Source organism: Phyllostomus hastatus, unplaced genomic scaffold, assembly GCF_019186645.2.
Source record: "Phyllostomus hastatus isolate PE091 unplaced genomic scaffold, TTU_PhHast_1.1 phas_scaffold_78, whole genome shotgun sequence".
Lineage (NCBI taxonomy): Eukaryota > Metazoa > Chordata > Mammalia > Chiroptera > Phyllostomidae > Phyllostomus > Phyllostomus hastatus.
Genome location: NW_025334041.1, coordinates 45,474,422 through 45,497,897, shown reverse-complemented (window position 1 = coordinate 45,497,897; position 23,476 = coordinate 45,474,422). Strand labels below are relative to the sequence as shown.

General features: G+C 35.2%; 1 protein-coding gene across 2 annotated transcripts in view; it reads left to right on the top strand.

Annotated features, from left to right (window-relative positions):
* RELN (reelin) overlaps positions 1–23,476 on the top strand; it is a 561,035-nt gene that overhangs the window by 302,814 nt on the left and 234,745 nt on the right. For both annotated transcript variants that reach the window (XM_045827532.1, XM_045827531.1), the window contains exons 9-10: positions 8,531–8,627; positions 11,072–11,312. In XM_045827532.1, coding sequence (XP_045683488.1) covers positions 8,531–8,627; positions 11,072–11,312 — 338 coding nt within the window. The remainder of the gene's footprint in view (positions 1–8,530; positions 8,628–11,071; positions 11,313–23,476) is intronic.

Genomic DNA, 23,476 nt, shown 5'->3' with positions numbered 1-23,476 from the left:
TACCAAACAAGTGAATATGTCAGAGAATAACAAATGAAATGAAGAAAATAAATCAGGAGTCAGCAAGTGAGGGTAGCATTGTATTGAAGGTAGTCAGGGAAAGACCTCTGAAGATGTAGCCATTGAGCAAGAGGCCTGAATTGTGTAAAAGAGTTGGTTTGGCAGAAGATGTAGCCAACATAAGAACCATGCGGCCTGGACCAACATTGTTTCACCACAGGAGCCGTGTGTAAATGTCTATACTAAATGACGTTTTACTTCTTAAGTGGGAAAAGCTATTCAAAGGGTATGCATTTCCTAGGCTTTCCTGGATGATAAGCCAAAGAGAAGTGAGACTGAATCACAAGAAAGTAACTAGGCTTTCAAGTTCACATATACTGCTGACATAAGTAATATTTTTAGTAATTGGTTGTCTCATTGATTAATTGGTTGAATGATACATCAGTCATCTTGGTTTAACTCCCTATAACAAAAGTAAAAAGTCATCTACCTGTTTTTTTCTAAATCATACTAGAGATAGTACTATTTAAATATAATCAGGGATAAAATACCAATATACCAATTCCAATTGTAATTTTAAATTCAGTAGAGTAGTTCATAGGTTAGACCAATGTTACAATAGAATATTTATTAGAATTATAGTGATCATACCCAGACAGGAAAAGAAAGAAACCAGATAGAAATAAGCTTTATCATTCTTTTTATTCCTTTATTTTCAAATAAAAAATAACAGGTATTATGTTATACTTTTAAATATCATTATTTCTTTATAGTAAAATGATTGTTTTAGAAACAGATTTATAAGCTCTTATGGAATTTGTTATTTAAAATACAAATGTGGACTCCATTAGTATCTTAAATTTAACCCTGATTGCAATATTACATCAGGTTAAAACTCTTCACACAATTAAAATTGTCTGAGTTGGAAAATAGAATATTGCTTTTTTTAGAATGCAACTAATTTTTAAAATCTCTTTTAAAATGCCATTCTATAGATTTCTTAAGCAAATGACAAAGAAATTTTTTAAAAGGTTAACTTTTTGTGTTTGTTCTGAGGGTCTTGTTAGGGATTATCACATTGATCTGGATGACACATGGTCTAAGGAGGTGGTGGTGATGGTAAAAGTATACATTTAATGAATGTGCAGGAGGAGGGTTCACAGGTTTGGGTGGCTGGCTGCTGGGGAAGAAAAGGAGAGGACTGAGCAGGGAGCCTGCAGAGAAGGCGATGCCTGAGTAGACATAATTACTGTGATCTTATCCAACAGTAAAACCTGAGAGAGAGCTGAGATGATGACTAGCAGGGTATTCAGGCTAGAGGTGGTTCAGTCCTTTAGGTTTTTCTTTAGTAAAGACAGGGCTATCACAGCCTCTATTACAGCTATTGAAAATCATGAGCATGAGTAGAAGTAATGGCACAGAGCTGTGTCCCAACATATTCTGACCATGTGAAAATGCAGCGCTATTTAGAGAAAAATAAATGTGCTTTTTGCCCCAGAAACAGTAGAGTGACATGGTCAAAAGCATGACTTATCTCTGGTCTGTCCAGTTCTGAATCCCATTTGTCCCTGAGTAAATTTCTTAACTTCTTTTTGCCACTGTTTTTTTCCTTACTTGTAAAGTAGGCATGCATATAGACTATTCATAGCAACCATAATTGTTCCCTTGAGTTACTGGAATTTTTTTTCTTTTGGGGTGCTATTAAAACAATAACTGATAAGATTTTCTGTTTTCTTTGGATGATAGGAACTGCAAAATCAAATTTTCAGCTCCACTCTAGCAATTGTATGGACCTTATGAAATGTATCTCTACACTGCTTTGTCTTGTTATCCTACTCTCAGAATGCCTTCTTTTTCTTACCAAGGAAACCCATCTCTTCCCCACTAACACAATTACCAGTGCTGTTAACAAACAGATAACTCATTCAGGTTTCAGTTTTCATTCTGATGTTGAACTTACAGCATTTGCATTAAAGAGTCAGAAAATGGCCCAAAGTAAAAGAAATTATAGAGAAAAAACATGCTATAGTTCTTTGATAAGCAGTAATTAAATTTAATATTTAGCCCATGAATATGTACAGTTAGAAATTTGCTTCTTTTTCTAGGGTAAATAAATTTATGAAATGAAATAAAAATATTGAATCATAGCTGAAATCTATTAAATAATATAGGCTAAAAAAAATTCTAGGCATTTTTCATGTATCAACTTCTCAATCTTTACAATAGTTCTATAAAGAGATTGCTGTTATTATTTACTTTTTACAAATGTGTAAATTGGGCACAGAAAAAGTAAGTGACTTTCCCAAGGTCACATAGCTAAGACATGCCAAAGCCCAGATTGCAACCCTGGCAGCCTGCCTCCACTGTTCATTCTCCTGACTCCTCACATACTTTCTCTCTGGGAGATAGCTTACTTACATCAGAGGAAATTTTAGTCTAAAAAGTGAAGGAAAAATTTTATATGCAATTATCAGTAAGCTTTGATACAATTATCAATAAGCCTTGAATGTATTACTCTGAAGAATTCCCTCATATGATAAAAATGAAATAATATCTGTTTGAGGATATACAATACATTATAAGATGCACCTACCATGCATGAATTTTTCATTAATCCATAATATTACAGTTTAAAGTTACATTTTTCTAACATTACAATTTTATTAGGTTTCTTTCTAAACTTACAAGTGGGTATTTTTTTTCCATAAGAGCAGTATGTTAATCTAATAAAGTACTTAAACAAATAAAATAAGTCAACTTAAGGAGACAAGATAATGTCTTAGAATCAAGAAGGTATTACATTTGAGAAACATTTTAATGCAGTAGAAAATGATTCCTGATAGAGAGGTCAGAACTTGTGCCTTGGGGATGATATTCTGTGTGGCTTCTGGCTACTTTGAATTACTTTGCAGATTGCTTATTTTCAATTATGCTGGGCCATTCTAATAAGACTTTACTATTAAGTAAAATAATTCAACTGGATATCATTATTCCTTACATTTCTTTATCAGATGATAAAAATGTACAAGAATTACTCATGTAATTTGTCTCTGATATTTTTATTCCAAAGGCAGACTAGATTATGTAAGTATCTAAGGCATTTTTAATTAACTTGGAGTAATTATTGCCCTGTTGACTATACAATGGTACCATAGTTAATGTGTGGAAAGGATATATGCAGTTCACATATTCCAAAGCTTGGTTGTCAGAGTTTTATGTTATCTTGACTCCTCGGGCAAGTCAAAAGTCCTTAAGTTCTATCTACTACTATAATTCCCCTTTTAGTGGAAACATAACTCAGGTAAAACAAAGAAATGGAGAATTTAAAATAAGCAAACTGCAGCAAATTTATTTATAATCCATCCAAAGTTTATTGAGTTTCTGTTGTGTACCATGCACTGAGTACTTGGGTACTGAAGATACAATTAGTGAACAAAACATTATAGTTTCTATTCTGATGGAGTTTGCATCCTAACAGGAGATGGACAATGGTCAAGGAAACAAGTAAATAAGATAAATTTAAATGCTAAATGCTATGAATAACATAAAAATGAGTGATAAAATGAAAGATGATTGGAGATTTTGGATAGACTTCTTTAGATTGAGTGCTCAGGAAGCCTTCTTTGAGGAGGTGTTATTTGCACAGATACCTGAGGATCTCAGCTGCCAGCCTGTTGTGGGAACAGCACTAGCTCTTTTCATGTCTGTGCCATTCCTACCAGTCTGAGTGTGGCTTCTTCTGTGAATCCTTGGTTGTAAGACTTCTGATCAGCTTGTCTTCAGTTGGTTATTCAGGTCAATTGTTTTTTTGTTGTTGTTCAAGTACACTTGAACAACCCACCACCACTTTCTCCTGCCCCACCCACCCCAACCTCCTACCCTCGATCCTACCCCTCTTTAGCTTTGTCCATGGTTCCTGTATACATGTTCCTTGACAACCTTTCCCCTTCTTTCCCCCATTATTCCCATCCCTCCTCCCTTCTGGTTACTGTCATTTTGTTCTTTATTTCAGTGTCTGTGGTTCTATTTTTCTTGCTTGTTTGTTTTGTTGATTAGATTACACTTACAGGTGAGATCATATGGTATTTGTCTTTCACCACCTGTCTTATTTCATTTAGCATGATGCTCTCCAGTTCCATCCATGCTGTCAGGAAGAGTAGGAGCTCCTTATTTCTTTCTGCTGTGTAGTGTTCCATTGTGTAAATGTACCATAGTTTTTTGATCTACTCATTTACTGATGGGCACTTAGGTTGCTTCCTGCACTTGGCTGGAAATTGTAAATTGTGCTGCTGTGAACATCAGGTCAATTATTTGATGTTGTAGTTGTACTTCCAGTTTGGTCCTGGGAGGAGGGGAGTGTAACAACCACCTATTCTGCCGCCATCTTGGATCTCCTAATACTTGTAATTTTGACTTAGTGACTTTAAGATGTTTACTAGAGATGGCAAGTAACAGTTGGATATTACAAGTGTAAATCTCATGGGAAATGTAATCCTGGGTATTATATGTCATAGATATTATTTAAAGTCTTGAAATTGAATAAGATCCCCAAAGGAGGCCATGTGGATAAGAGAACAGAAAAGCACCAAAACAATTTGTTTTGGGATAGTTTCAGGGCACTTTGCAGATATCTGCCTTAGCATACGAGTAGAGATGACTTTTATTTATAATGCATTTATGTTACAAATATTGTTGTATTGTATTAAAAATGTCCATCATTGTATACTATGGGGTTGACTAAATAACCAATAATAAGGTAAATGACAGTTACTGTAAATAGCTGTATGTTTATCTTTATCATTTATTAATTCATCAATATAAAATCAAGATTTGACAACAAAGACCAACTGGAAACAGCACTGAGGAGGCACCTTTAACACAAAATATCATATCCTCTCCAAACTGTGGATATCAGTAGCCTTTATATGTGTAGCTCTACATATGAGAGCCATATATATTTCATAGTCTGTTGGATTGGGGTCCTCAGTAAGTTTTAGAATTTCACTTATTTTATTTATGTATATCAAACTTTAGGAACCCCTAATCACTTTGCAGATTACTTGTACTCTTGCTAGGGGTAAAAATGAAAATCCTCATTTTAGTTCAAGAAAGTGTTCAAGAAAGTATTTGAATTTTTAGATCAATTTAAATCTATCAGTGGCTCTCAGACCAGGCTTATATACCGATGATTCTAAATTATCTTTTCTCCTTCAGCAATTCTTTAAATCTTTGCAAAACTGCTACTTTAGAGTGCAGGATTACACTGGAAGTGATATGAAGGGGAGAAAATGGATCTGCAAAAATGGGGGGTATTTTGCATCTGACATTTGGGTTTCTCTTTTCTTTCTGATTTTAAATATCAGCTTTAGCAATTAAAGATCCTTGATTTAAGAGGGGAAAGAAAGAGGTAGCTGTTGCATGTGGCACCTGGTTATTGTCCCCTCACTGCATGAGCGGTGCTTTGAGGGATGTGAGAGCTCTACACCACAGCATCTGAGAGCAGGGAGTTGGTGTGGCATTAGTCATGTGGGCCCGTGGACACCTCCTCATCCCAGAGTCAAGTAACCATTGTCAGTATAGGCAAGGACAATCTTATTTTGCTCACTGAAGTCTATGCAACAGTGTGGCTGCAATTCAGGAGGGTTTATGTGAAGAAAACATTCGCCTAGTTTATGCAGAATAGCTATAATCAGAGTGGGTGTGGGGAATCATTTATTCACTGGACTGGTGCCATTTGGAATGGTAGTTTGGTGGGAGCTGCCTCAAAGTGAGGCAGATATCCACAGCTGACTGTTTCTGTTGAGCTTCCAGCTGGAACCTTCCACTTCAGTTCACTAAGCATGGGCAGCACCTCTCCCCTGACTAGCCATTTATACCTTGTACCCCAGACCTGGTCTTCCAGGTGTCTATCTCTATGTGGAAGTCCCTTTGTCCTTTTGACCATCCCTTCACATGGGAATCCTTTAAGGTAACCCTGGGCTAGTTCTGTTTTCCAGGGTATGCATTTGATCTCTAGGAACTGTGTACCTTTGTCCCACTGTGGGTGGAAATGCAGCTTTGTCCTGAGGGATAAAGCTTTATCCTGAGTAACTGTTGAAGGATACATTATAAGCAGGGAGGTAACGTGACTCAGTTCACTTGTAGGAAGAGTACTAGCAACAGTGTGGCTGAATAAGGACAAGTGAGGCTGGAGACTGGGAAACCAACTAATCACTACTGCAAAGTCCTGGCAAGATCTAATGAAGTTCATTGACAATGGTGAGGAGGATATGGATGCAAAAGGTATTACTATTTTAGATATGAAAGACTTAATGACTAAGTGACTAAGGAAAGGTGAGACACCTCCTTGGCTCCTTTTTGTTTTATGGGTTCATGATCAATTTAATTTCACAACACTGAGATAGTAGCATAAGAAAATAGATAGGAGAGATGACCTAACAAGGTCATCTCTGGACACATTTTTACTTTGATATTTATCAGCTTTCCTTCTCTTTTCTCAATTTGTAAACAATTTACACGGAATTGAATTCTGTAAGGAACATTTTTGGTTATCATTTGTTTTATTCTTTCCTTTTTCAGGGATTCACCTTATACATTTGCTTTTGAGTGCTTACAGTGTATGCAGTGTAAAGGAAGCACATAAATGCCATTTGAATTCTTAGGCTAATTTGAATTTTCTTTTGAATTAAACAGATTGTCTGCCAGACCTTATTCTTGTTTGTGCTAAAGTTTGTCCCACACAATCCTGGCAGTTTCCATTTCTAGTCCCACAGTTTGATATTTATTTTAAGTAGCTGCCTATGAATGGTAGAATTTAGCAATGATCAAAATGACATAAGGTGGGTTTCAGTTTGAGCTTAGGGTTGCCGGGCAACTTTCCTTTGAATACTTTTCCTTTCATGCTTTTTCACTTATGTTTTGGCTGTAAGAATAAATGTAGGAAAAGTTCTGTTTGGCCTTTTAGCACATTGCCAGCTTTGGTGATTGCAAACTAACTGGTGCTGTATGTACTAAACGCCACTGAAATAAAATGAGTCTGATTAAAGCTTGAAACTCTTGAGTGCTACAAATGTAAAAACTCAACAGATGCCATTTGCTGAAACAGGCTCCTCTAGCAGATGGGTGAAGGTTAAACATAAATTGCACCATGTCTTTTTCTTTTGGTTCATTTGTTTTTAATATAGTATTTAAAATGCCACTATATTCAATGACAATAGACTTTTGGCATATGTTTCATGACTGTTTTGGGTATCCAAAGATCTTTGAAATTACATTCATACCATGTCTTATTATATGAATTCATTAAACATGTAGAAACAAATTTTTAGCAGAATTTTGAAACTTTCTTTTGTGTTAATATTTCCAGTATTAAAATAGAAATGGGAAATAATCACCAAATAGTCACAATGAGTCATAATGTTTCTCTTTTAAATCTTTAACATTGGACTATAATAGAATAATATGTCATATCTTCCATAGCTCTCATTCATTTGGTACTTGAATTTTCTTTACAATATTTTAGTTTCTCACATGCTATCTCATTACTTAAATAACACACACACAGAAGAGGATGTCTTTATTCCTCATTCAATGTAACAACTTATGTACCATTTAATGCAATCACTATTACCTGTATTTTTGCTGTGTATAATGCACACCCATCTTTTTGGCTCAAACATTCAGGAAAAAATCTTTCATTTTAATTTTTTAATTCAATTATTTATTTATTTATATTTAGATACTTGTTTTTTAACACCAATTATCATATTCCAGGCAATTATTTTGCATGCAGATATCTTTATTGCTTTCTAGAGTTACACTTTTAACACATTAGCATAATTAAAAGAATCAAAAACATTTATATAGCTATGGAATTAGTAATACCCATGTATAATGTGCATCCTTATTTTTTCCTCAAAAATTAGGGAAAAAAATGCACATTATACATGGCAAAATATGGTGATTAATATTAATTTGCAAGAACTATGACACACTATCAACCTTTCTATAATATTTAGATACTTCTTAGCATAGAGATAAAGTGCTTATGTATTTTATTTATTTTTTTATTGTTGTTCAAGTACAGTTGTCTTCGTTTTCATTCCACCACACCCCCACCCCACCCATCCTCGTCTCCCACCTTTGAACAAGCAAGCAAAATATAACCTGAGACATTGAAATAAAGAACAAACTGACAATAACCAGAGGGGTCGGGGAAGAAGTGTAATAGGGGAAAATAGGGGAAGGGCCATCAAGGAATATGTATAAAGGACACATGAATTAAATGCTTATTTTATAACTTAATTTAGAAGTTTGTGTGTTTCTAAATAAATCTGCAATTCACCTTGTTCTTCTTTCTGATTCCTAAAATTATTTATCAAATAATATTTACCAGAACTGTTCGGCATAGTTAGAAGGAATGAAGAAACAATTAGATAAATATCTAAATGGTTATAAAATCATCTTAATATTTATGAATAATATGTAATTACTGTTTTTTTTAAACTTTGAAATGTATTTCTATTTACAGGTTCAGGTTCCTGTCGCTTTAGTTATTCAGACCCCAACATCATCGTATCATATGCCAAGAATAATACTGCAGACTGGATTCAGCTTGAGATAATTAGGTTGGTTATCATTTAAAGTATTTTCATAAATTCTGACATAGATGAATTTCTCCTTCCCTGCTTGCCTTTATTCTGCCACTGACTTTATTCCTCATGGTTAAACGTACTCTGATTGTTACATTGAATTGCATGAATGCACACATATCATGATATACCTTATTTGATGACATTGCTAAAATTGCCATTTTTCCAATTTGGAACTTTCCACTGTTCAGTAGTAGCTCTAAAAAGTTATTTGTTTTCTGGTAAAAACATATTTGGATAATAACCTTTATGATGGAGTCCTCCACAAAATTACATCACCTATCTCTCTAGGTGACCTGACTATGGCCTGTTTGTAGGCCTAGGATTTTATCAGATCCTACCTAACTTCCTTCTAGTCTATGGTGATAGTGAGTTAGTAGCCACTGGACATTTGGCATCTAATATTCAGTTCTGTCATTTTCCTTCTAATTTCCCTAAGGCCAGTTTTAAAACTCTGTCATCATAATTATGATACAACTTGTAATCATTTATTGTATTTTATTTATTTTTTTAAAAACCTCAATAAGAAAATGAGGTAGGATGCTTGAAGAAGTTCATTCAAGTTGAAAAAAATTGGTTAAATTAGCAAGAATCAAATTATGTTTACTACTTCTGCATAAATCATAAAGCAAAATTCATAGTGGATATTTCATTTCAAGTATGGTAAGATATTAAAAGGAAAAAGATACCTTGAACTTTTATAAGTTAGTTATTCTGATTAGTTTAGTTCTTAAGTTAGTATAATACAAGTAAAACATTTTCTATAAGTTTTGTAGTTTTCTTTTTTCATATGTTATTTTCTATACTATAGTTTCATGTTGAGAAAATGATTTATGTAGGGGGAACAATAAATATTAGGTTCTTAGTCTTTAACACAAAATCGCCCTATCCAAAGTTTTCAGTTGCACTTAAAAGATTAAAGTTTTTATAAATCTAAGTCTAACCAAAAACTGAGAAAAGTGATTCCAATTCATGGATTTTAATAGACTTCCTTCCTCTGTAGCAAGATAACATAAAATTTATAGATACCTGCTATAAACCAAGCTCTGATATGCTGTGCCAATTTTATAACAGAACATTTTGCTATTCTTTCTATTTCTAGCAATTATGATGAAAATAAATTGATATTAAATACTTATTTGTATAAATGGCTTTAGGAAGGCACCATAAATATTGGAAATTTTACCCATACCTCCATTTTTCTCTAATAGCTGTACATAATAATTTAGATAAATTGTAGTAGCTGAAATTCTTGCTAGAAAAGAACTGCATACTTTGATATAAAAATAGTGAATGTACACATACATTTAATTACAACCTATGAAGAGTACACTCCTGGTTTCATTTGGTTTTTTACTAAATGAAATTTTCAAGTTTAGGTCATGCAAACTACTATATGTGAATTTTTCTTACCATTTAGTGATCAGAATGAACATATTTTCAATCCCTTCTGAAAACTAAAATATATTATTTTCATTATTTTAAATTCTTCTGAAGCCAAAGACATATTCATTATGAAATATTTTAAAAGAAGGGGAAATTGGTTACCCCTAAAGCTAAGGTACACCATCTATAACCTATACTGACAATTCTATAGATATATATGAGCTTCATTGGCAAATGAAAAATGCCTTTTCTGCACTCCTTTCAAAACAGATTTATAGTAAGCCAAGAGTACTACTTGTTTGCATTTAGTACTACTTTTAGTCCTGGCTAAAGCAGTAATATTCACTATAACAGGTTTCTATACTGATAGAATAAAATATTTAATAAAAATACATTATTATATAGCAGAAAGGCCTAGATTCTAACACATTTAATATAAAAATAATGTTAAATTATATCAAATTTTAAAACCTTGATCTTCATGAAATTGTAAATAATTATAGAGTACTTAATTCTCTTGGCAAATCTCACATTTCATATAAACAAAACAAAAATGTATCAGGTTAGTAGAAATAAAATAACTATTATGTAAAGACTGATTATGAATCATAGCAAACATTTATCTCTAATAGATCCAAATTTCAAAGAACCAAAATTAAGATAATTTTATAGTTTTTCTCCTTTTTTTCTTCTTAGTATCAAATAAAAAAACTGTGCTGGATACACTGTAATTTTCTACAATCACCATGAAAATGTGTGATATTTTCTCTTCCACTATTCCTTTACTAGCTTAGTGCCTGCCCTGTGTTGAAGGTAAATTTACTGAAGATATTTAATATTTAAACTGTCATCACTTAATCTGAGCATCTTAATAATCAGCATATACTAAAAGATTTAAAGACCATGGAATTGTATTTAGTCTGTAATGTATATAGTATTTTTAAGTTAATAAAACTACAATCTTAATTAAGAAACAAAATTGATCTAAAGTTCTTTAACGGTGGCTATAATTCTCATCTCACCATATGTTCCAGAGCCCCTTCCAATGTCAGCACCATCATCCACATCCTCTATCTTCCTGAAGACGCCAAGGGGGAGAACGTCCAGTTTCAGTGGAAGCAGGAAAATCTTCGTGTAGGTGATGTGTATGAAGCCTGCTGGGCCTTAGATAACATCCTGATCATCAACTCAGCTCACAGACAAGTCATTTTAGAAGACAGTCTTGATCCAGTGGACACGGGCAACTGGCTCTTCTTCCCAGGAGCTACAGTTAAGGTTTGATTTCTCTTTTGTCCCTTCTCTTCTCCTGTAATACCTAAAGCTGAATAAACCAATTCATATTAAGATAACTATTCTTACTAAACCTACTAATAAAGGAATAAGCAATGTTCTTTTTATGTTACCTTCTCTTTTAAAGATAACAAATCATAGTTACCAAAACATTTGTTCATCCATTTAACGAGTATTTTTGAGGAGCTACTGTGTCATGCACTGGACTGAACCTACAGAACATAACCACAAAAAAGCAGATATATTTCTCCCCTTTACATGAAAATTCCTTTAGTTTTTCGTAAGATGGTTCTAGTAGTGCTTGGTTGTCTTTAACTTCATTCAAAACAATTTTGTTAGATTGTATTGTGACAGCTGTCATATCAGCATATATTTTTTATTTGAATTTATTTTTTATTGTTGTTGAAGTACAGTTGTCTCCATTTTCATCCCACCACTCAGCCCCCACCCCACCAAACCCCACCTATCACCCTTGACCCTGCACCCCTTTGGCTTTTTCCATGTGTCCTTTATACATGTTCCTTAACAACCCTTCCTCTTCACCTCCCCCCATTATTCCCTCCCCCTTCCCCTCTGGTTACTGTCAGTTTCTTCTTTATTTCAATGTTTCTGGATCTATTTTGCTTGCTTTTCTGTTTTGTTGTTTAGGTTCCACTTACAGGTGAGATCATATAGTATTTGTCTTTTCACCACCTGGCTTATTTTACTTAACATAATGCTCTCCAGTTCCATCCAGGCTCTCTCAAAGGGTAGGAGCTCCTTCTTTCTGCTATGTAGTCTTCATTGTATAAATGTACCATAGTTTTTGACCCACTCATTTACTAATGGACACTTAGGCTATTCCCAGTGCTTGGCTATTGTAAATAATGCTGCTATGAATATTGGGGTGCATAGATTCTTTTGAATTGGTGTTTCAGGATTCTTAGGATATAATCCAGCAGTGGATATGCTGGATCAAAAGGCAGTTCCATTTTTAGTTTTCTGAGAAAATTCCATACTGTTTTCCACAGTAGCTGCACCAGTCTACATTCCCACCAACAGTGTAATAGGGTTCCCTTTTCTCCACAACCTCACCAGCACTTGTTTGTTGAATTATTTATGATGGCATATCAGCATGCATTTAAAAAAATGAAAATCGGTAAATTTTTGTACATCCACTTCAACATTTAAGATGGAAGAAGATATGCGACATTTATGGCATATTATGCTTTTTTGTTTCAAGAAAGTTAAAAACTCAGCTGAAATGGAAAAAAAGATTTCTGCAGTGTAGTGTATGGAGAAGGTGCTATGGCTGATAGAAAATGTCAAAAGTGGTTTACAAAGCTTCTTGGTACTATTGACATTTTGGCCAAATAATTCTTTGCTGTAGGGCTGTCTTACACACTGGAAGATGTTTAGCAGCACCCTTGGTCTCTACCCACTAGAAGACAATAAATAGTAGGAGATAGCCAATGTACTCAAAACATACAAATCAATAAAGTTATTGGTGAAAATGAAAAATGTGTCTTTTATTTTACAGAAAAAAACTAAATGGACTTTTTAGCCATCCCAATATATACTATCTCATATAATTTGATCCTTATAAACCTACAAGGAAGGTGTTATATTAACTTCATTTTACAGGTGTTGAAAGTGGACATAAAAATGTTGAGTAACTTGTCCAAAATATACTTCTCACCAGTGGCAGAGCCAGGATTCAAATACAGGAAACTGACTTAGTCTTGATCTCAGTCACCACATGACTTTGCTCTTATGAGTAGTAAATATAAACTGATGTGCTTCTGTTTCTCCTGTTTCTTCTCAACATCCATCTATTTGCTAATTATCTGCTCATTTTCTTCCCCATCACTTCCTGGCTATAAGTGAAAAGATTCTTATTTTTCTCATATTTCTGGATCTGATTTTTATACATTAGAATTTAGTAAGTTCAGATCAAACTCTAGTCTCCTTCTCTTCCACAGCTGATTTTGTTTTCACAATCCTAGTTACAGGTCCATCTCGAGTATTGACCTCTAACCTAAAGTGAACTTGAGATAGGACTATTAAAATATCCCCCCTGTGGAGGCAGGAGGCATTTTCAGTAACCTTCCTGGGAGGTGAAATAGAGTGAGAATGGGGAGACACTAAAGAAAGAGAAATCAGCAGTCTAATGGTAGCAGACTGCCTCTGGCAAGGATTTTAAAAACTAAGACTCATACAAAGGGGTGTCACCAACAAAACTCCAGCATCATTCCTTAGTAGAAATTACATTATGCTCCCTCCATACTCAAGACCTTTGATGGCTTCCTGTGTAGGCCTAAAAGATACAAGACAAACTCCACAGCATGGAATTTAAGGCCATTTTCAGTCTAGGCCCAACCTAACTCTTCATTCTCATCTACCCCACTATGCTCCAGTATCACAAATACATCACAGAATTTCATACTCTCCACACCTTTATACATGCTTTCCCACCTTTCTTTTTTGTCTGCCTGGCAATTCCACATCATCCTTTAGGGCCCAGTTTAAATGTCTGTCCATGTGAAGTTTTCTATAGTTAATGCCTTCCTCCTCTCTGGGCTGGTGTAACCATTAGATTGAACAAACAGGACTTGGGGGAGGGGTTTGGCTGTAGAAAAGAGGTCCATTCTTTTTCCCAAGTGACCATTAAAATTCATCTCTGCCTTCTTTTCACAAAAACTAAGGCCTTTCCTAAGATAGATGGTAGACCAAAAATGTCATCCAATCACTTCAGTCTTCTAAACAGGCTCAGTTTAATAACAAATATGACCAGTTCACTGTAGTAATTCCACTTAGGTCTGCTGCTGTGGGAATGGAGACAGTGGTAATCTCTTTTCTCACCAACCCCCATGAGTCTCAGCCCCAGAGCTCTCCAGGGAAGAGACAAGATGCAGATATTTTTGTAAGCCAAAAGTATTGATCCCTCATCCTGGCAAGTGGTCAAAGCTGGTTCTCTGTTGAACCTACCAATAGGCTCTTTGGAAATCTCCCCACTCCTCACAAAGCCTGGATGCAGTCCTCCCATGCATTTCTCATGTCTGCTTCTACTCTTAGCCACTGGGACCTCTAGCTAATGATTGCAACCTTTCTGCTGAGGGCTCCTTATCACCGAAGAAGTGCTTTGGGGACAGGGTCTTAGACAAACTAGGTTGTCTCTTGTGTGCACAGGCCCAAGCCTAGTCTATGGTGAACAGTCATCTTGGATCTATCATTGGGAGAAGCTATTTACTCTTAAATGCAGCCCTCTTCCTAACCAACCACCTGCCAGGAAGCTCCAGGCACTAGTCCAAGCCCATTCAGCATGACCTCCAAGTGGGATTCTTAAAGTTCTATACACCAGGCATTAGAAGTGGAAAAGGTACCTTCCTCCCCTGACATGGACATGGATGGGACTCATAGCTCACCAACACTTTCTAAAGAAGCCATCTCTCTATTGTCCAGATGCCTACTCCCATCATCTGCAAGCTTGTGTGCCTTGAATGCAAGTGATAACTAAGCCCTTTTACCACCTCTTTTGCTAGATCCTTATATGTAATCCTTTGGAATGTGGAGGAGTTGCCACCTATTTTCTTGGAGCCTCAACCAAAACCAAAGCAAAATTAGTTCCATTTCAATATTCTATTACACTGTACATACATCTCTATGAGAGCATTTATAACATTGCTTTATTTTTTATTTATGTTTCTCTTCTCCTGGTTAAAATGTTAGCTTCTTAAGCTCAGGAACTATTCCAAACCATTGTTGAATCCCAGTGTGTAGCACATGCTAGATTATTAGGTGTTCATTGACTTGGATGTAAAGCTGGAAAAAATAAGGAGACAATTTAGTTTATGGGGAAAGAAAATGATTTCACATTTCTTTATGAATGTGAAAATTATTTCACATTCAATGATGACTTGAAGGAAGCTAGAAATATTGTGAATAGGACTGGATGTGGCATAAGTGTTAAGAAAATTGACATAAGGCTATGGGTGCATATCTTGGCTTCACCATTTACAAGTTTTAGCCACGTGGTCCTGGGCAAATAATTTAAACTCTCAGTTCCTCAGTATCTTCACCCATAACAGGACTAATAACAGTATGCAACTAATGTCATGATAATTAAATTTAAAATACATATAAAACCCTTAGGATAGTATCTGGCATATAGAAAGGACTTAATAAATGCATATCCTTTTAATTGAAAACTTTAGGAACAAATAAGTTTCAAAAGGAAGTGAATACAGAGGAAAATGAATAGAAGACAAATGATTAAGCTGACAACTCCAATTATGAGGAAGGGGGAATTAACAGGGTACAAAAACTACAGACTTCACAAATTATGTGACCCTTATATGTCATTAAAGTAATATCAAAATGAAATGCACTAAATTGATTACACTGGACACAAGTATTGCTCATATTTGTAATTCTTAGCAGTAAAAATAAATAATTTCCATTGGAATTGTTTCAATGTCATGCTTATAATTTGAAATATTAATATTAGTAGTTTTTGTTGTTAACAACAAATTAAGTTCTACTATTTATAAAACAAGAGAATAGAGAGTAGTGAGTATGTAAACTGTCTAGCTGATGAGTTTGAAAATAAAGTTTGAGAATGTCAAGTAAAAGAAGAAAGATACAAGTGAGTCACTGGAATTGGGAATTCATATTTCTCCTTGTCTTTTTTAGATTTCTTTTTCAGTTTTCTTGGGAACATTTAATCCATTTCACCTAAGCCTATCCTTGTTTATATCAAGTAGGGCAGAATGATATAATACCAATAGAGTAATTAACTTACGGATTTATGTGATCTGGGGAATTGCAATTATAGGTCACCAGTTTAAAGCAGCCCTGGATTGGTAGAAGGCCATTACCATCTGTTGGCTCTTTAGTAATTAATACGAAATAGATATATAACAGTAACAGTTTCTAACACTGAACCTGGCCTTATATTTGTTGTACTTTTTGATTTTGGAGGTCTGTAGAGGTTACAGAAGTAGTATGTTCTTCCTATATAGCCATCTGTGTTCCTTCTCCATTCTCCTCACAAATTCTTAGCTTTGCCTGACTCATCTTCCAATGTTTTTTCACAGAACTTGCCCATGTGAAAGAAAAGGCAAACCACACTTTTATGCTTCTAATTACCATCATGATTTTTCATTTCCCACAAATCCCTAAGTAGCCCTTTGTTCATGACCAAGTAGGTGGGGCTCTAAATGCCAATAAATAGAGTGCTGCAAGTCATAAAGCTCCCCAGAGCACCACCCTCATTAGAAATCTCCCAGAGTAAGCAGATCACGGACTCTGCAAGGCAAGAAGCCTGAAAGCCTCTTGATATTAAACCAGCTCTATTAATTATTGGTTGTGATGATTTTGCCTTCTTTTACTGAATATTTCTTCTTTTTTAACTTTTGGATATGGTTTCCACCCATTCATTTACACTTGTGAGAGTAGGTCTTGCTATATTGCCTGCCATCCCTAGCAGTGCCTCTCTCTGTCAGGTGGCTCAGGACATTGGTGCCACATTTTAGAATAGGAGGCACTATATAACTCAATAAGTGACCATTCTAAAAATTTCATACCCATCTGACACCATACATAGTTAGTGCAATATTATTGACTATATTCCCTATGCTTTATTTTACATCCCGATGACTCTTCCATAACAACCAATCTGTACTTCCTAATCCCTTCACCTTTTTTGCCCATGTCCCCAAACCCCTCTAATCTGGCAGCTGTGAAAATGCCCTATCAGTCTGTTTCAGTTCTGCTTGTTTGTTTTGTTTTTAGGTTCAATTGCTTATAGATTCTTATAGATACTTATAAAATGGCAACATATTCATTGCCATTTTATTGTTCATATTTTCCTTATTCTCCCTCTTCCTTCTTCTTCTTAAAAAAAACCCTTTAACATTTCATATATACTGGTTTGGTGGTGATGAACTCCTTCAGATTTTTCTTGTCTTGGAAGCTCTTTACCTGTCCTTTGATTCTAGATGATTGCTTTGCTGGGTAGAGTAATCTTGTCACTGGTGCATATACCTGAACACTGACATAATATTTTATGTCAACTATAGTTTAAAAATAAAAATTATTAAAATAAAGAAGAAAGGAAAACAAAGAAAGAAAAAAATTGGTGAAGAGAGGTTCCAATTCAGTGTCCTAGGGTAAAAAAAAGAATGGGAGGCACTTCCTGCCAGAAGTGGGACAATGATTAATCTCAGGGCAACTCCTGGAGCTCCAACTTGCTGACAGTGGTCTTGGTTTTGCCATCAGAGTTTAAAGGAAATGAACTGATATTTTGGCCCCTTCCGTTTAAGACATACAAAATCAAGAGTCAACATTTCACCTTGGGTAGGATTCTCATAGCCAGGAATGATACTTGCAGTAGCATGGATACAGGATAATAATAATAATAAATAATGTGAATAGTAGTAATGATGGCATTTAATGGGTGCTTTCTAGATGCCAGCACAATGAGAAAGACCCTGTCATTCAAGGTTTATCTACAGTAGATGAACATTGGGTATCTGTAAAGACCCTGGATGTTTAGTGCTTCATTTTCCTTACTCACTCTTGAAACATTTGGACAAGTTCATCAAAGTCATCTTTTTCCAATTCTTCAGACACAACCTGCAGTCTGAGAATATCCTTAATTTTAAGTTCAAGGAAAACACTAAATGTAGGTGTTCATTCGAAGGGTCAGGCTGGAGCTGCTGCAGCTGCCTACTTTCTATGACTCACCATCAAAGAGAAGAGCTACAGAAATCAGTGAAGTACTCAGAAGAGAACCCAGAAATTTGTCCATTTCACCTAGGTTTTCAAATTTCTTAGCATATAGTTCTTCGTAGTAACTTCTTACAATCCTTTGTATTTCTGTGGTATCCGTTGTAATGTTTCCTCTTTCATTTCTGATTGTGTTTATTTGAGTCCTCACTCTTGTTTTCCTGATGAGTCTGCTTAAAGGCTTGCCAATTTTGTTTATCTTTTCAAAAGGACCAGCTCCTGGATTTATTGATCCTTAGAATTGTGTTTTTAGTCTCTATGTTGTTTAATTGTGCTCTGATCTTGGTTACTTCCTTCCTTCTACTTGCTCTGGGCTGTCTTTGTTGTTGTTCTTCAAGTTCTTGTAGGTGTAGGGTTAGGTTGTTTATTTTACCTGTTTCTTTTTTTTTTTTTAGATAGGCCTGTATTGCTATGAATTTCCCTGTCAGGGCTGCCTTTACTGTGTCCCATAAGTTTTGGGTTGTTGTGAATTCATTTTCATTTGTTTCCAGAAACTTTTAATTTTCTCCTTGATCTCATTCTTGACTCATTTGTTGTTTAATAGCATGCTACTCAATCTCCATGAGTTTGAGTGTTTTTGAGTTTTTTCCATGAGGTTGGTTTCTAGCTTCAGTCCCTTGTAGTCGGAGAAAATGCTTGATATTTCAGTTTTCTTGAATTTGTTGAGGCTTGTTTTGTGTCCTATCATGTGGTCTATCTTTGAAAATATCCATGTGCATTTGAAAAGAATGTGTATTTTGCCTCTTTGGGATGAAAGGCTCTACATATTTCAGTTAAGTTCATTTGATCTAGGACATTGTTCAATGAAATATACATCATCAAAATCGAATGATTTAAGAACCTATCAGTCAGGGAAATGATCAATAATCAAGTATACCTTTATCCAGGACATTGATCAGAATTAATCTGCAGAGAACCCACCAACCACTGATTGATGAAAATGCACAAAGAAGGCATTCTGACTGAGTCAACTGTCAGTTCCATTCTGAGTGTCAGGGTGTAGAAATCAGGACTTAGCACAACTGATTGCCTTGCCAACATGAATGTAAGAAGCAAATGACACTAATAAGGGCAAGAGCACTATTATCTAGGAAAAAAGACCTGCATTTTGAAGTCTTCTCTTATCCAACAGGAAAGATCTTTCCTCAGTAACAATGACTTACTTCCTAGAGTCAAAGAGCATGCATGTATGCTTGGCTCCTTACCTAGAACCTGTTTACAGCAAGGGTTCACAGGATCTTTGATAGGAGGAGGGTGAAGTGCCTAGAAAAGTAGAAGATTAAAAAGGGATGGGATGGTTTTTGGTTTGCTTGGACTTGCCATGAGTTCATTGGATTTCAAGGTGAAAATTCAAGATGAAAATTTTAGGAGAAACCTAAAATCTGCATAATTATTGAAGCTGAGGAATAATTCCCAAGAGGTCTAGTAAAACTCTGAGCACAAGCAAAGCTGCCATGCATCCAAGCCAAAGAACTGCACAGGACAGGAACAGTGCTGTTCTCATTTTGCATGGGGCCAAAGAAGCTAGAGCAACAGCACAAAAGCATGAAGGTGGCCCTTCACAGACTGCTGGTGATGAAACCTTAAACCTCAACTCAATACTTCCAAAGTAACTGACAAACATTCTGAGGGAAGCTAATTTTGTTCTTGGAAGAGTTTATAATTTGGGCAGCAAATTAAAACAAAAACACTTTGAGCAGAAAGTGAAATTCTGGGGGTAACTTGGCTTAATGTCTTATCTCTTTCACTTCTGCTTCTCTGTGAGACAAGATATTCTGGCTTTCCAATAAATTCCCATATTTGTTTATGCTAGCTCTCATTTGATATGCTACTTGCAGCCAAACAATTTCTACTTAAGACAAGAACTCTTCTTCATGTATTCAATCAATGTATGATGAACTGAATAAAACATTTACCATTCATTTATTGGTTTACATAAAAACAGTATCCTTATTAAAATCAATATACTATTGCCTCCTGTAAAAAAAAAAGAAGAAGAAGAAGAAGAGAACCCAGGGACAAATGATTAGGAAAGAGCTGTGAGAAGACTTTAGTTTGTGGTGTTTTCCCCCTCATCCTTTATTAGTAGTACCCCATGAAGCAGTTTCCAAATGGATTGGTATGCCATGGAGGTGAATATTGGCAAGCAGCTGCTTTACTTTTGTTTGTTTGTTCATTCTCATCTTTAGTGGTAGACAAAATCTGTATTTTGCAAGCATGAATGATCTATGACTGCTTGATATCTGTTTGTGTGTGTCTGTGTGTATAAGGGAGAGAGAGAGTGCTTTGCTCACTCACCATTAATAAATGTTTATATCTGCTCAGCTACCCTGGTTACTCTCAGCTTGTGAAGGCATAAATCACTGGCTCCTGTCAACTCTGGAATTGACCCACAGATTAAATGCAGATCATTTTGAGATAGGTGCTTTTACTCATATTTTTTTTTATTTTTAAGAAATCTTCCCACTCTGAATTCTGTGCCTGTACATGCTAGTATTTTCCTTTTTATTATCCTAGTTCACTGTGTTAATAGCAAAGAATTCCAGATTACACCTTCTACACATGTGTGTCAACTTGTGTGGAGAAGTGAATCAGTGCTAAATGTTACAGATTCTTTTATAAAGGTTTACCTTTACAATAGGCTATGATTTGATCACATGTATTTAAAAGTAGTTACCTTAAAAAAGTAATTTATTAAATTTTGCAAATTTATGTCAAGAATTTGGAGTAATTAAGTATACAGAATTTAGAAGGATCATATCTTAACCTTCTCTATACAACTATACTTTCCGTTAAACAGGCTGCTTTCTCTTTTCTACATTTATTGTTGATAAATATCCAATAATGACAAATTTCCTAGTTTAACAAACACTGAAGGCCCTAATTAAGACAACAGCTATTAGGTAAATCAACCCATTAAGGAGAAGCATTAAGTTAGAACAGGAGAGTTTATTAATTTTCTTATAGCTCTTATACATTATGCATTTGCCAAATTCATCATCCCAAAGGACACTAGGCAGATCTCTAGTCCTAAATAAGAATTGAATCTTTCATTCTGGGTTTCCGCTGCCACCTGTCTAATATTATTGCCACAAATTATTTAATCATTAATGGAAAGTAAAGGTCAATACATCCAAATTATGAAAACATATAAATAACTTATCTGAAAAATTAAAGTCTTAATGCAAATTGAGGATAATGAAAAAAACTAAGACAAATAGTGAAAGAGATAATCACACTCAAAGCAAAATTCATTTTTAAACATGCTGTTTTGGAATATAATCCCCTGGCAGAGTGATATCTACCCACCATAATGCTCAGAAATTAATCACCCCAGAAAATGGTTTCAACAATTTATTTAATGATATTTTATACTATAAGGACAAGCAAGAGGAAATCAGATATGCTTTACAGAAATGTTCTTTGCAAATCATTGTACTGGAAACTTATCTGGTCTGTAACTTGAGGGATTTGAGTCCTGTCTTTGTAATGAGGATAAACCTGAGCTCAGTAAGACTTGTAGCTAGTCCATGTTCCCATGTCTCTTTCCATTAAAAATCGGAATGTTAACTATGGTTTTCTGGCCAGATTCCAGCATGGCTAATTGCATACTGTCTACCTAAATTCTCTTTGCCTGGGATGTTCTTCACTTTGAATTGCATTACTGTTATTGTCATGTTTCCCCCAAGAGCTGGGTACATGATATTGTAGAATGAGCCAGAATATAATTTGTTAAACTAATAAGAGTACTTTGGGGATGAAGGGTCAAATATAAGTAGTGTGTTTTTCACAAGTCCCACCAATGCAGCCTATTTGTGCAGTAATTAATGTAGAATAGCATTAGTGAAACATGGAATGGAGCCAAATCACCATGACGTGAATGGCAATAATACGGAAACAAATACATCTGATAAATTCTGTTAAAAATAACTATTCAAACAAGTCCCGAGAGCCTCTCTACCTAATGTACCCATTTTTGTTTGTTTCTGATTTGAAGCTGACATAGTTAATCACTACTTAAGTTAATACAATAATAGTAAGTGAAATTTATTTTATTCTACATGAACATCAAAAACACAGTTACATTTTTCATCATCTGTGCACCTAAACAGCACACAGAACAATAACTTGCATAGTGACATTCATTAAAGTAAGGTTTGTTAAATGAATGAATGAAGATGGAGCAAAACAGTGGAGGGAATTAACATTTACTGATTTCCAAAGATTTGCCAATCTTTAGTAGGCATGTTACCCACAATATCTCATCTAAGTCTCAAAATTACCCCCGTTTCACAAATGGAAAAACAGGCTCAGAGGGATCAAGTAGCTTCCTCAAGATCTAACAGCTTGCATTTTTCATAGACAGAGATATTTACTACAAAGCAGGTCCTTTTATTCCTCAGTATCTTGCAGTCTTCCATGTTGTGCTTGGCATGCTTGGCCTTAATCTGAGAAGGCAAGTCTGAAAATCTAATACATTGTGAAAATCAAGCTGATCCCCATCGACAAGGTTAACAACTGCCCTATGGAGTTTTACATTGTTATTCTTTCTCTCATTACTCCAATTTAAATCTGTCACTATTGCTATTTTAGAGTTGTCATAACTATTGCCAAGTAATTATACACTTGTCACAAAGTATATTATAAATTGAATCTTTATAAATCTCAGTATAAAGTGGCTCAAATGTGAATGTTTAATGAATCTGGAGATAATAAGGAAAAATACTCTTTTTTAAAATATTTTATTTATTTCTCTTTAGAGAGGGGAAGGGAGGGAGAAAGAAAGAGAGAGAAACATCGACGTCTGGTTGCCTCTTACATGACCCCCTCTGGCCTGCAACCCAGGGATGTGCCCTGACTGGGAATCGAACCTATGATGCTTTGGTGCATGGCCCATGCTCAATCCACTGAGCTACACCAGCCAGGGCTAGGAAAAATACTCTTTAAGCCCCCTAAATTTCACTCACCATGGTGGATCTAGTGTGTTGACTAGAGAAAATGCACTTCAGCCCCTGCCCCTGCACTGTGTTCATAGCCAAGTTTTCTGGTTTTTAAGCGGCATTACATTTCCTAGAAATTAAATATGAAAAATGACAGAAATTCATTTTACTTCATAAAGGAAATCATTCTCCTCCTATTTTGTGTTTTTTAATAGTATGAAAGTCTGTACCTTTAAAAACTGTTGAACAAGGATATAGGAGACAGGTATTTCTATGTGGCAAATCTATAGCATAGTGAAAGGCTTGGGAAACACAATGATATGCAGGCTATAAATCAGTGAATTTCCAGTCACTCAATCTCACATCTCACTTTAATCCAGAAATTCATATACCAATATATGAGTTTATTTCCAGTGAGATAGTGGCTAATTTATGGCTCTG